The following is a 13,217-nucleotide window of genomic DNA, read 5'->3' as shown; positions in this document are numbered from 1 at the left end:
GCAATACATTTGATTTGATTTGATGTGCTGTTGACTGTACATATACACATTTTTTAATTATTTAAGACGAAATAATAATTGATAGTATTTTGCACCAAAGCGTGGCTGTCGCCTCCACGCATTCCACCCGCGCCTTCATAGAGACCTAAAACCCAGTCATCTGTACATTTTTTTTATTATTAATTAAATTACCTGAATGTACCGAAGGGAAGATGGTAAGTGTGACGAAGAACACGGCGAATATGTTGTAGAGCTGCACCCAGGCCTGCCTCAGTATCGCGCCGTAGCGCACGCGCGGCGCCGGCGCCGGCGCGGCCGCCAGCGCGGGGTTCGCGCGCAGCGAGCGCTGCTGCAGCGTGTCGTGGTAGCGGTAGAACCTCTGCGGCACATATAAACACATTCCAATTCTATATTCTTCATTAGACTTCTCTTCTATCGTTTGTTCACGTCAAAAGTGTACTTTAAAACTATGTATCGAATCTTTTTTTTAAATCAAAAGAAAAAAAAATAAGTTCGTATACTTTAGTAAAAATTACAAGCTTTGTTATAACTTTTTTATCGCAGTTAGTCGAATTACAATAAATTTCTCACAGACGTTGACTATTCTTTAATTCATTAAAATTAAGTACATTGAAATATATGAATCGAAAACCTCGACCGGCAGTGAATAAAAAAAATCCCAATGCACGTCCTTCCGATTCACCATTAACACTAGCTTTTAAGCCAATTTTTTTATATTTTTATCTCTTTCCCTTTTTAAAGATTAATTTCTACCAAACATTACATTGACATGAAAAAAAATATTGTCAAAAAGCATAAACAATACTTTCAATACAAACAATACTAAAGATTCTTTATTCTTATCGAGTGCTTTATTGCTAACACAAACAAAGGCATCTGACATGATTTTTAATACTCACATTGAGAGGTAACGCGAAGTAGGTGTCGAAACACACCAAAAGCACCAATATGCCGGCTATAAAGTAATATATAGCCGCTGTTCTCTTGTTGCCGAACATGTGGGAGCCCCAGTCCAGGAACACCACCAGGGTGCCGCAGATGTTGGACCCGAACACCACAGCCCCCGTGTATTTGGGGGGGAGGCGGGCGGCAACCCCGTACACTGAGTTTTGGAAGATCGCGTTGAATGCTGCAACGATCATTTTATTTTAGAAAGAAAATTATTTGTTTGCATAAATATGAGTTTGCGTTATTTACAATGTGGTGATAAAAGAAAACTTAAAGCACGTTACACGTTTCACCGGCTGAGGGTATGCAAATTTAAATGGAGAGCATGCTATCGTCCCACAAAACAAAAACTAAATTTTTTAAGATTCCGCTGTAATTCTACAAGTTGTCTGTGATACTAAAGGTAAATGCGCGTTTAATACCTGCTTTTGTAATTAACAATCGAACGCGACCGTATAAATTTTTTGTACGCCTGACAATCAGAAAACACTAAGCTACGTAATGATATTATACTCTCTATATGTACCTGTTCTCGCTAATAAACGTTTTTGTTGATTGGTTGATTAATTAAAATCAGTCATAACAAACTAACCGTTGAGAAGCAGCACAGATATCATGGTGAGCCAGAAGAACACAACGGGTATACTTTGCGTGTCCAACATGGCCAATATTATCGTGAACACAAAGATACCCACTTCTATGCACAGCGACCACACAATACGCGTTGTCAGGTTACCGCTGTGGACAAACACATATCATATTTTGATGGTTTTATTTAAACAGTCAGCAGAGTCGTAATTTGGTGATCAAAAAATATCTTTTGTTAGATAAAATTGCTACTTGGTATGGTAGCAAAGTATGGTCAGCAAATATTTACAAATTTGTTCGGAATTTATATCATTATGAAAAGCAGAATATTTTTTCGATCAGCCGAATAATTAATTAATCAGCAACTTATTGTCAGAAAATAAATTTAAACTTTAAAAAACATACAGCGATTTTTTTTCCTACATTGCCATCCTTTGTCTAGATAATACAGAATAACTTTTCGTATGAGAGCAACCTAAAATTGAAAAAAGTTGTTCAGTATCATGGTTTGAGCTTGTAGACAAAAGAATGTTAATGTATAAAAAATCACTCTATATTTTAATAAAATTAAATTCTCACCCAATTTGAACAAATATATTGAGCCAGTTGAATACAACATTGGGCAGCTGGCTGGCCCAGCCGACGTACGCCAAGTAGTTGTCGGCCAAGTCTGGTCGGTCCACCAACTTGTACTTCACGAAGTAATCCTTGGCCGTGATGAACATGTTCCATGCTGTGAGGGTCCCAAGACCGTGCAGAATTAGCGTAAGGTAGATCAGGTTCCATCTGTCTTTCGGCGGAGCCAAGTCCATGGCAATACCTGGAAGATTTAAAGAAGTGAAATCTGAATATAATAAAGCGTATTTGTTGTTGATGTTGACTACAACTTTAGACAAATCGTCGAAAATGACATTGCCATTGTAAGACAAAAAATTGTAGCGATACTTAGGTGCACACGAGTTTATTGAAGAAACCCGCGTGTGTTTTAGTAAAGCATTTCGTCTCCCACTTTTAGAAATGTGCCTACTGCTATAACAGCTGTGACACTGCGTTGGGAAGTGGGTTGGATATTTTAAATAGATTCAACATGGGAATAAATGAGAACTAAATTATAAAACATGTTGAATAGTTGCCCGGCCAACAGCCGGGGATCGAACCTGGGACCTTTCGACAGGTAGTGGACCGCTATACGCATCGCGCCAGACGGCTTGTCTGAGCTAGCGTGTAAAATAAATAGCCATTTAAAGATGAGTCATTCCGACAATAACCGAATATGATGGGTACATTAACTTTCGGAATGGGCAGTTGATTGGTGAGCCAATTGAATTGCATTGTGATATCATTTAGCGAAGGTTTATAAAACTTACGATGCAACGAGACAATTTAAAAGTTAATATAACTATGATGTTTACAATTTATGACTATTCATATACAAACTTATTTAATGTAAGTAGTCTTTTAATATAGATTCCAACCTGATATTCCAAAATATGAACGGGGAACCTTGTCCATATTTTTTTGTTCTGAAAATGTTTCAGATTTTATTTGTGGTCACCCTATTCCCGTATAGTCAGCGTCAAAAGCGATAGTGCCACGTGCCGAGCCGGCAGATACAAGTACAGTCGTTGTCAAAAGCGTGTCAAGTGGTTACCTTTCAAGTTGAGCGTGTCATTGGGCAGGTTGGTGGCCTCCCACGCTGGAGTCAGCTTGACTGGCTCGTTCCGGAGGAACGGCGCCTTCTCGCCCTCCGCCTCCCACCCTGGAATAAGAATTGAGATTGAGATTATACTTAATTTTATTAAGTTTAATTGTTTTTTTATTACCGCTAGATGGCGGTCCATAGACAGAGAAAACATAATTATTATAGACATCGTCATGATGTCATTCATTTAGCTCATGGTATGTAGAGGTGCAGAGGTCGTATTAAAAATTAATCATCCTTACGTATCTTAACATATTACAACATTTACATGTGTTTGTTCAGGTAAAAAAATAATGTTAATTTGATGTTTAGAAAACTCTATCTTCTGGGAAATTAATTTATTCCATCTGTGACGATAATGATAAAATTGATAATAGAACTAATCCTACCTACAGATGTTGCATCCGACATAATTAATCCCTTTTCTCTATGTATAAGTGATTAGTATAAGTATTTCACCACAATTCAATGTGATAAAAAGCACAATTTTCCAAATAAAAATATCTACCACAGTCGGCAGATAACTTTTTCACCTCAATGTGATAAAAAACACAAATTTCAAGATATTTTTATCTACCCCAGTCGCAGCACTGAAGAGAAAGTATGTTCTATTGTTGAACTGATCGTTCGAAACGAGACTGCTTGGGAAATGTTTACAAAAAAACATGATCAATACTATTGTAATCGAGAGGTGTTGGCACACAAAGTTACAGAATGCGTTACTTTTGGTTATGTCAGGAGTAAAGTAAGACAAAAATGTAAATATTTGTATTAGGCAACCCACTAAACACGATCAAAAATGGAATGGAAAAACCATCTTCGATATTAATTTTTTTTTTAACTTTTAATAATCATGCTAATATTATAAATGCGAAAAGTTTGTGAGGATGTATGTGTGTATGTTTGTTACTCTTTCACGCAAAATCTACATGCGGGTAGAATATATCCTGCAATAACACTTTTTATTGCGAAATTCTCACGGAAGCGAAGCCCCGGGGCGCAGCTAGTAATAATAAAATCTTTAACTTTATTAACTAGTCCTTAAACGACGGAGCACAGGGCCCGCTCCTTGTGGCATAAATCAAAATTCAATTATATTCAACAGTACTCATTTTACGACATGGAAACAGAAGGCTTTCTATAATAATACATACATAACAAATATATATATATTCTACCAAAAATACAATGAAATATTACCAAAAGAAAAGAATGAAAGACTTCACAAAGCGATCGGGGAAACAGGAAAAGCGTTTTCAAGAAAAGAAATACTTTCATAGCTACCTTTTGTAATTAAAAAAGTCGAAACACCAATTTCAGGATACCATTTAAGATTTAACATTCAGAGCAACTAATTTCCTTCAAAAATACCTTATTCTCCAAACGTAACACACAGACAGATGGTCAAACAATAGGAGCCGTTATCGATGTAATAAATATACTACTTATTTAATTTTTATCGTGCGTAAAAATTGGTACTGTTGCGTGCAACTTCGCTTTTTGGACTGATTTTTAGAAAATATTTTGTATTTTGATCGATCGTTGACAGGATCGCTAACATGGTTGGTTCATGAGTTATCTGTTTTGTTTACAGAAAACGATAGATGATCTTTCGCAAGGGTTGCTTGTGTGTCATTAGTAAACCAGTTACTAGCCAAGGATAAAGTTGGCTGGAAAAAAGTATGTTCATAATATACTAGCGGCCCGTGCCGACTTCGCTCGGGTTAACTTAAACCTTCCTCAGGAATCACACTATTTAATAAAAAAAACTATTCTGTAGCTTTAAAGATCTCAGCATACATAGGGACAGACAGAGGGAATGACTTTGTTTTATACTATGTAGTGATAAAACAAAAAAGCGAAAACAGGTAAAGGAAAAGAAAGAGCAAGAGTGGTGTCGTACAGGGGGGTCAAAAGGATGGCTCAAGATAGAAAGAGATGGGAAGAACTCAACAAGAACCTTTTAAATGTTGAATGAATATAAAACAAGGTTTTATAACAATTTCTTATGATAAAGAAATAAATTTCTATTTCTAAATCAATTTGTTCGCATGAAGCCTGTGAAATCTTATAAGAATACCCTTGATTACCGTGACTGTGAAAATATCAATTGGTACACTTAGCAACAAAAGAAAACATTTTTTGAAATACATAAGAAAGTTGGTACACTTAGCAACAAAATCACATTTTGTGCAAACAGTTTACCGTGCCGTGCGTCAGGGGGACCTAAATGTGTTGTCCCCAAGTATTCCATGGTGTTCCTAGACTAGCCCGGATATTCTCGCTTTGTGGCAGTTGGGCATAACGAACTACTTGTCGCAGACTAAGTTTCACTAAACATCCGAAAGTCTCAGATCTCTGTCTTTCTGTCATCGAAGCGTTTTCTCGGTTTCTTCCCACCCATTGAGTGTCGGAGCCCAGGATCTGCTTTCCTAGTTTTTGTTTTTTCGCCACCAAACAACCGAGTAATTAAACTACTTGTAATATTCAACGAAATATCTTACAAATATATAAGACAATGTGCGTATTGTACAATGTACTTTGTCCTGTATATAATTATGTGTGTATTGTATAGGTATATGGCTTTTAGACCCCGTTAGGGGTAACTGATTGCGATCTTCGTACATAAAAATTATCGAGGAAAGTTCATATTATTACAAATGGGTCATTAGTTAAAGCGATTACTCGCACACTAGCGCCACTTCACATTTTTATTAATTTCTTTTATTTTTTAGCGAAAAAAAATATATATATACATATGTACACATTATGTCACAACACATAAATAATGTTTATAGAAAATATTATAGTTTTTACAATACAATGTGGTCACAGTAGATTAAAAGGAATTTAGCGGCCACCGTTTTCGGTTTACTGTGACTATAATATTTTCTACTAAAATGCTTTATGTAGTGTGGCATAATTTGTACAAATATTTTTTTTTCGCTAAGAAATAAAAGAAATTAACAAAAGTGCGAAGTAATCGCCCTAAGTTATAAATAAACCAAATTACAAAACCGCCATTTTGGATGTCGTGTTTCACATTCGACTGCGCTGCCTCATCAATATCGATCGTAAATCAATATTTTATTTATAGAAACCGCTTATTTATGCTGCAAACTCGAACCACATTCAAATATCCAAATATATCGCGAGAAACGTGGCCCGAATTGAAAGTTTAGTACTACTTGTGCCCCGAGGCTTACCTTACCTTAGGAATTTCGGGATAAAAAGTACCCTATGTGTTCTATTCCAGGTTATATTCTACCCGTGTACCAAATTTCATCCATCCATTTCAATCCGTTCAGTAGGTTTTGCGTGAAAAGTAACAAAACATACATACACACATATATCCTCACAAATTTTCGCGTTTATAATATTAGTAGGATTATGCTTATTTCATCGAAACAAGCTAAGAAAAAGACAAATTTTGTCTAAAGAAAGAAATAAATTATGCCTATCTACATGAATATAATTAACGAATAAGTCATTTACAAGCTTTAATGTCCGATAAATCTTATTGCATTCAATGCGTGACAAAAAAATCATTTATGTACAGTAAACCGTTGAGGAATTCCTTCGTCGGGCGCCGCTCCTAAGTACAACGTTAGGTCTCGCTGTCATAATAATAAATTAGCAACCAAACTAAACGCGTGTACAAGATTTCAGCTCTATCGGTCGAAGATAACTGCTTCAAAATTGAGTTTAAAAAAATCCACCCGAACTACTGTAAGTAGTGCATATATACAGTCAACAGCACATCAAGCGGCGAGTTTGCAATGAGTTTGGGCAGGTTGATGTGCTGTTGGCTGTACGTACATTGCAAGTTATAAGCTTGTAATAAAAGCTTATAAAATTCCGAAGTAGTTGATCGTAGTAGTTATTCTTTTCTTCATTTCATGCTCAATCAACTTAAACTGCACTATAATGCAATTTCGTGCCCAAAATATAAATTCACTATATAATAATTTCTAAGGTGGTAAAATTGGTCTAGATTTTCGTCCCAAGCGTTTAGTGGATATTAAATGCATAAATTAGAGCAGAACACGACAGTATTAAGCATGTAGCACGCAAACATGAATTCATGCACCGTCGGGTAGAACAAACGCCCATACAGGCATAGCCGCGTCGTAGGAATACAATGGCTTTGATGCATCACTTCAATGTTTGCCGGGTTGCTGTAGTCTTGTGTGTGTCTTGGAGACAGAACATTGTGCTTAACATAATAGCGAAGAAATACAGGCCATGTACAGGACAATTTTTTTTTACATGTAGCATTTAACTTAATAACTTTTTATTATGATACAGGCGCCAATGATGGCCCACTGAATATTAAAAAGCCATATAAAATCATTCGGTTGAGGTACCTAAATAAAACAATACCATTGATTGATATTGATGACACCATGAAAACATACTTACATTATTACACAAGTTGTAAATATACCTACAGCTATTTTAACATTGTGGTAGTCAAAACATCTACGTATGTATATTTTTATAAAGCATTAAAAAATTACAATTTTTTTTTAGGTAAGGTAAGGTAAGCCCCGGGGCACAAGTAGTACTAAACTTTCAATTCGGGCCACGTTTCTCGCGATATATTTGGATATTTGAATGCGGTTCGAGTCTGCAGCATAAATAAGCGATTTCTATAAATAAAATATTGATTTACGATCGATATTGATGAGGCAGCGCAGTCGAATGTGAAACACGACATCCAAAATGGCGGTTTTGTAATTTGGTTTATTTATAACTTAGGGCGATTACTTCGCACTTTTGTTAATTTCTTTTATTTCTTAGCGAAAAAAAAAATATTTGTACAAATTATGCCACACAACATAAAGCATTTTAGTAGAAAGTATTATAGTTTTCCATTGCATAATATAGTCACAGTAAACCGAAAACGGTGGCCGCTAGATTCCTTAAAATTAATAATTACAAATAATAAAGAGATTCCATAATAGTGATATTCGTAGCTCGTCGCCGCTTGGAAGGGTTCCAAGAAGGCTGGCAGCATTACCCCTCTGAACCGCTATGGCAATCCTCTGTGAACAACTGCCCGCCCTTAGATCGCCCGTTACCTCACGGAGACGCGACATTGTGCTTATTTCAAATATTAAGTGGGCCATCATCGATCGGCGCATGTATCGTATATAAAAAGCAATTTTGTGAAACCAAATCACTACAGGGTACGCTTTTATGTTTTGATAAAAGGAGATTTTGTTATTTGGTGTATTCTTGTCAATCGTTATATATTCGAAGATAAAGAAAAACTATCCGAAACACGTCTGCGATGGCACATATTATAATGTGCCATCGCAGACGTGTTTCGGATAGTTTTAAGAGCCTGTCTGGCCCTGGAAGAAACTGTCTGGCCCTGGAAGAAAGCTAGGGCAAACTCAAGAAATGTTGATGTGGCTTGATGTCGTCAAGGATGATATGCGTGCCAATCACAGCAAGTCTGACAACTTGGTATGCCGACGACCGCGCGAAGTGGAGACGAAAAAGTGGGAAAGTGGACCTTGGGCTCGAACCCACTACAACAAGTTTAACTAGATAACACTGCATGTACTTAGTAATTCAGTTAGTCTGGTTGTAATCAAAATAAATAACGCACAAAATCGCTCCACCGTGTGATTTCTACGTGTTCTTTCTTTTATATTTCGGAAGTTAAGTGTGTTTTGTAGCAATTTCTCCCAAAAAACTGTCACTTACTTTGAAAGATTCCTTTCTGCAGTACATCGCTAAAGGTTCCATAACTGGGCATCACAATCACAGAATGCACATTAAACTGATATACACGATAACTGTGGTTAGCGCAGATCACACGCGTTCACGGTAATGACATTACGACCACCGTAATACGATACACATACATACAATACAAGGTCTCATAAAACCACGCAGATTAGACCGCGGGCTAACTAAACAGTTAAAATAATAGTGATATCGATGACTTTTCGAAATCTTTTAAAATCTTGAAATTAACTTAAAGAAAATAATAATATGATAAAAATGGAATTTGAACATAGAAAAATAACATTTTAAAATATTTTTATACTGTATCAGATTTGTTTATAGTGTATATTAATGTATATCTTTAGGTGTAGGTATATACTACATAGCACTATTAGAACTAAGCCACACTCCGATGGAATGATATACTTTCCATAACATAATTAGCTTATCAATAGTGTATGCAATTAAGAAAAATTATAATGATCTATGTATACTCACAGTTCAAATGTTATAAAATGATATAATTTCTAGCAGTTCTCTTTACTTGACCGGCGTTAACTGTGCAAGTTGATAGTGGCCCTAATGACCGCTAATTGGATAAGCAAATGGTTAATAAATGGGTTGAGATGTTTCTTTTAGAGTCACGAAGAATTTTTAGATATACAAGAACACTGTGAAATTATTTTGCTCCAAATATTGATGTAGGTTTTAAAAAATCTTACTTGTTACTTGTACGTCATTAGATATGTTGATTAACAGTACTTACTACTACTCTCAATGAAAATACTGTACGTCGGCGTAAGACGTAAAGAGACTAATTAATTCGGCCGAAATGGCGTGGTCTCGATAGCTCAATTAAGAACACTGTTAGACAAAGGGCAAACGAGAGGGTTCGATTCCCGCTCGATTCCAGAATATTTTCATCTCATTATTACTTTCAAAATGTATGACATGTCACATCGAAATATGTATAACAAAACATAACCTACCCGCTAAGATATATCGCAATATGTTTTAGCAAACCATCAATATAGTTGCCATTTACTTTGAGGAAAAGACATACCATTCCACTTTTGAGATCATATCATACACGATAATGCGTCATTGAAATTTGCTTCCATGTTACTTGTAAAATATCAGTCTAGGAATCATAAACAACGTTTGTTCTTTTTGTCGATAAAAATGTTGTCGATGGTGACACTGATACCATTCTCTGAAAACTCGAGCGAGCCTATCATTTTTTTATCGTTTCCGGAGCATAAAATGCTTAAAGTCATCAGCATAATAAAAGTGCAAGAGCAAGAGGAACAAAAATACGATATTATTGATGTGTAGATTTTTTATTCATCTACGGCCACGTGTCGAGAGATTCAATTAGCATTATGCCACGCCATTCCGTCACCTTGTATGATAATACATTGTCTGTATGCAGATTAATGATGTCCGTTTGTAAGTAATTTTGCGTTCCATCTTGTATTTTAAAGTAGTATCATACGTTTGTCTTGTAGAGTTTTGACGTAGGTCATTTTCGTGTATAATGCGATAGTTCTCATTAGTGCACAAGGAAAACATAGAATGCGCCAGCTGCTCCTACTCCCGCGCAGATTGTATAAGTCAAACAAGGGAATCCTGCTAATATTATAAATGCGAAAGTTTGTGAGGATGTTTGTGTGTATGTATGTTTGTTACGCTTTCACGCGAAATCTACTGGACGGATTGTTATGAAATTTGGTACACGGAATACACGGAAAGAATATAACCTAGAATAACACATATCCCGAAATTCTCTCGAGAGCGAAGCCCCGGGGTGCAGCTAGTAGGCTATAAACTTGAAATTCTTCTCATAGGCGATGTGCTAGCAACCTATTCCACCTATAAGCCCACCATAAGCAAAACGTGGCTTCGAGTTCCGGAACTCTTGGCTCTGTCTACCCTGCAAGGAATAAAGACGTAATACTTTGTCTGCATCCGGAATAAATGAATTAATATTTATTATCAAGCATAACATGTCAAACTTTGTTTAATGGATGAGCATACATTCCGACAAAGACATGATGCATGTATTACTAATTTCGTAACAAAACAGTAGCTTTAACCCTTGTTTTATGATGGGTGACGAATACACGTATTTATATTCGTAATAATAAAGCAGAGGATGCACGTTGAACGCGTGTGTCACACAAAGTTATTCAACTTGCTTTCCACAGCTGTGGACTTGGCAGCTGTGACGTAAAACGTCGGAAAAATCTGTAGTGTCGTATAATTTCGAACATTATTTATTGCCGTAAGTATGTCATGCTTGGTTGTCAGACCATTGTCACACATATCCACATAGATGACATCAACCCAGCCCTCTTGGTCAAGACCTCCCGGAAACATAGCCGTAATTTCAAGTGAGCCCCTATTCTATGTTATCTTAATAGCAGTTAATTTTGCAATGAAATAGTTAATATGCTGACCGTACAAGGGGTTCGAAACCTGTGGTACCCCTAGATTGTGACCACTTCATATCTTCCCGTGAATGAAGCCAACATTCCCAAAAAATGTTGACGTCAAGCTGGCGGCTGGAAAGAAAATCTTAGCCAAACCTTAAAAAAATGTTTTTTGCTAAGGTTAAAAACAGGTTCTACCTGGTCCTTTTTACGCTTCAGGCTTCAGGGCGTCACAGGCGCGAATGCCAGGAAACAGCGTACAAAGAATGCCAAACAGAGTACAAAGAATGTCTCTAATTGTGGGAATGGTCAATGGCCGTCAACTTTAGGGTAGCTATTACAATTTCCGGCACACCCACAGGATTCTATCCCCAGGAATGCAAACTATGCCACGCAATTAACATGGCACATACACGACATTGTCAATCGTCTATCTCTGCTTGTTTAAAGAACAATAGGACAATAGCCCATATCATCCATGTGAACTGCAACCCAACAACTGACACAAATGTAAATACATCGCTAAATAGTCTTGTCTTGGTGTTGAGCGATTTGAATAGCATCGAGTGTAGTATCGATTCTGCCATAGCATTATCGATATACAAGAGATTTTCAGACATAGATATAAAAACTTAAAATCGTTGTTTTCAGATAAACACAATATAATGACAGATTTTAAACGTCACGGTTTCTATTATTTCTGACCCAAGATAAGATACCCATGGAATTAGTAGGTACGTAGTACCTATATACATTAGTTGTCAAATCAAAACATTTATTAAGAAACTAAGAAATTAGACCTACACAGGTACTTATTCACGTCAAATATGATACTGAAATGTATGAATGAAACTATGAAAAGGCTCAATCCGGAGAAGAAATAAACAAAAAAAGTCTGAACAATGTGAAGTCCGGATATACAAAATACAAAAATAATTCTAACAATACTTTCGCACTATTTGTATTACCAAGCCTTTAAAAGATGGCTGTAGCACCTTTATGATAAAAATACTCAATTCCAAGACAGGTATACTTAAGGTATACATATATAGCTACTTATATGTAGTTATAGTAAAACAAATATAGATACATTTATTTATTTATTTTAGTTTGTCTTTACTGACGAAAAATGAAGTGTTCTATTGATACAAGTCAAATATTTGTGTTAATGGAGTTAAATGATGGAAATCTCATATTTCTTCACTGACTGAGTCATCATATGAAAGCGTTGTCTATTCTGACTCACCATTATCATTACACGGATTTAAAGGTAATTTTAAAAAGTCAAGTATATTTGTTGCTAGGCCATGAACATCTTCTGTTCAAATAATTAAAACGACTTAACTAACATTAACATTGTTTTTCAAGTCAGGTAATGGTGAGTGTTATGTCGAACTGATTCACGCGTTTGATAACTAAAAAGCTGAAGCATAATTTAAACTAAAGTACCTATATTTTTATCCCGTTCTATCAATGCCAAATTTTCAATTATTGTATATTTCATTTTAAAAAATAAGTATTTCCAATAGAAAACCCAAGTGATAAGGATATTATTCTTTAAAATGGCTGATAAGAAGAATGGTAGCTGACCTTTGTGTTCGTTTGGTACCTAGTGGCATTTAATGGCTGCATTGTTACGCTGTCCAGTGGTAGACCTTAATGCGCTAATTTAGTTTTGTGTTTATAAAGAATCAAAGATTCGAATTGCAGACAAGCTTATACTTTTCATTTTCAAGCATCTTTGTATTAAACACTTAACTAACATTCTTTATAAATTAACCCGT

At 35.9% G+C, this 13,217-nt stretch overlaps 1 protein-coding gene across 5 annotated transcripts in view; it reads right to left on the bottom strand.

The window, feature by feature from the left end:
* LOC128680408 (equilibrative nucleoside transporter 1-like) overlaps window positions 1–13,217 on the bottom strand; it is a 28,153-nt gene that overhangs the window by 6,323 nt on the left and 8,613 nt on the right. For 3 of the 5 annotated variants that reach the window (XM_053763543.2, XM_053763544.1, XM_053763545.2), the window contains exons 3-7: window positions 3,209–3,316; window positions 2,137–2,377; window positions 1,562–1,707; window positions 921–1,150; window positions 193–379 (exon numbers count right to left, since the gene is read on the bottom strand). In XM_053763543.2, the coding sequence (XP_053619518.1) occupies window positions 193–379; window positions 921–1,150; window positions 1,562–1,707; window positions 2,137–2,377; window positions 3,209–3,316 (912 nt within the window). Of the gene's footprint in view, window positions 1–192; window positions 380–920; window positions 1,151–1,561; window positions 1,708–2,136; window positions 2,378–3,208; window positions 3,317–4,543; window positions 4,617–8,977; window positions 9,045–13,217 lie in introns of those variants that run through there. The other 2 variants (XM_053763547.1, XM_053763546.1) reach the window with 2 other exon arrangements.

The sequence above is a fragment of the Plodia interpunctella genome, chromosome 24 (genome assembly GCF_027563975.2).
Source record: "Plodia interpunctella isolate USDA-ARS_2022_Savannah chromosome 24, ilPloInte3.2, whole genome shotgun sequence".
NCBI lineage: Eukaryota > Metazoa > Arthropoda > Insecta > Lepidoptera > Pyralidae > Plodia > Plodia interpunctella.
This window is presented reverse-complemented; position numbering and strand designations above follow the sequence as displayed.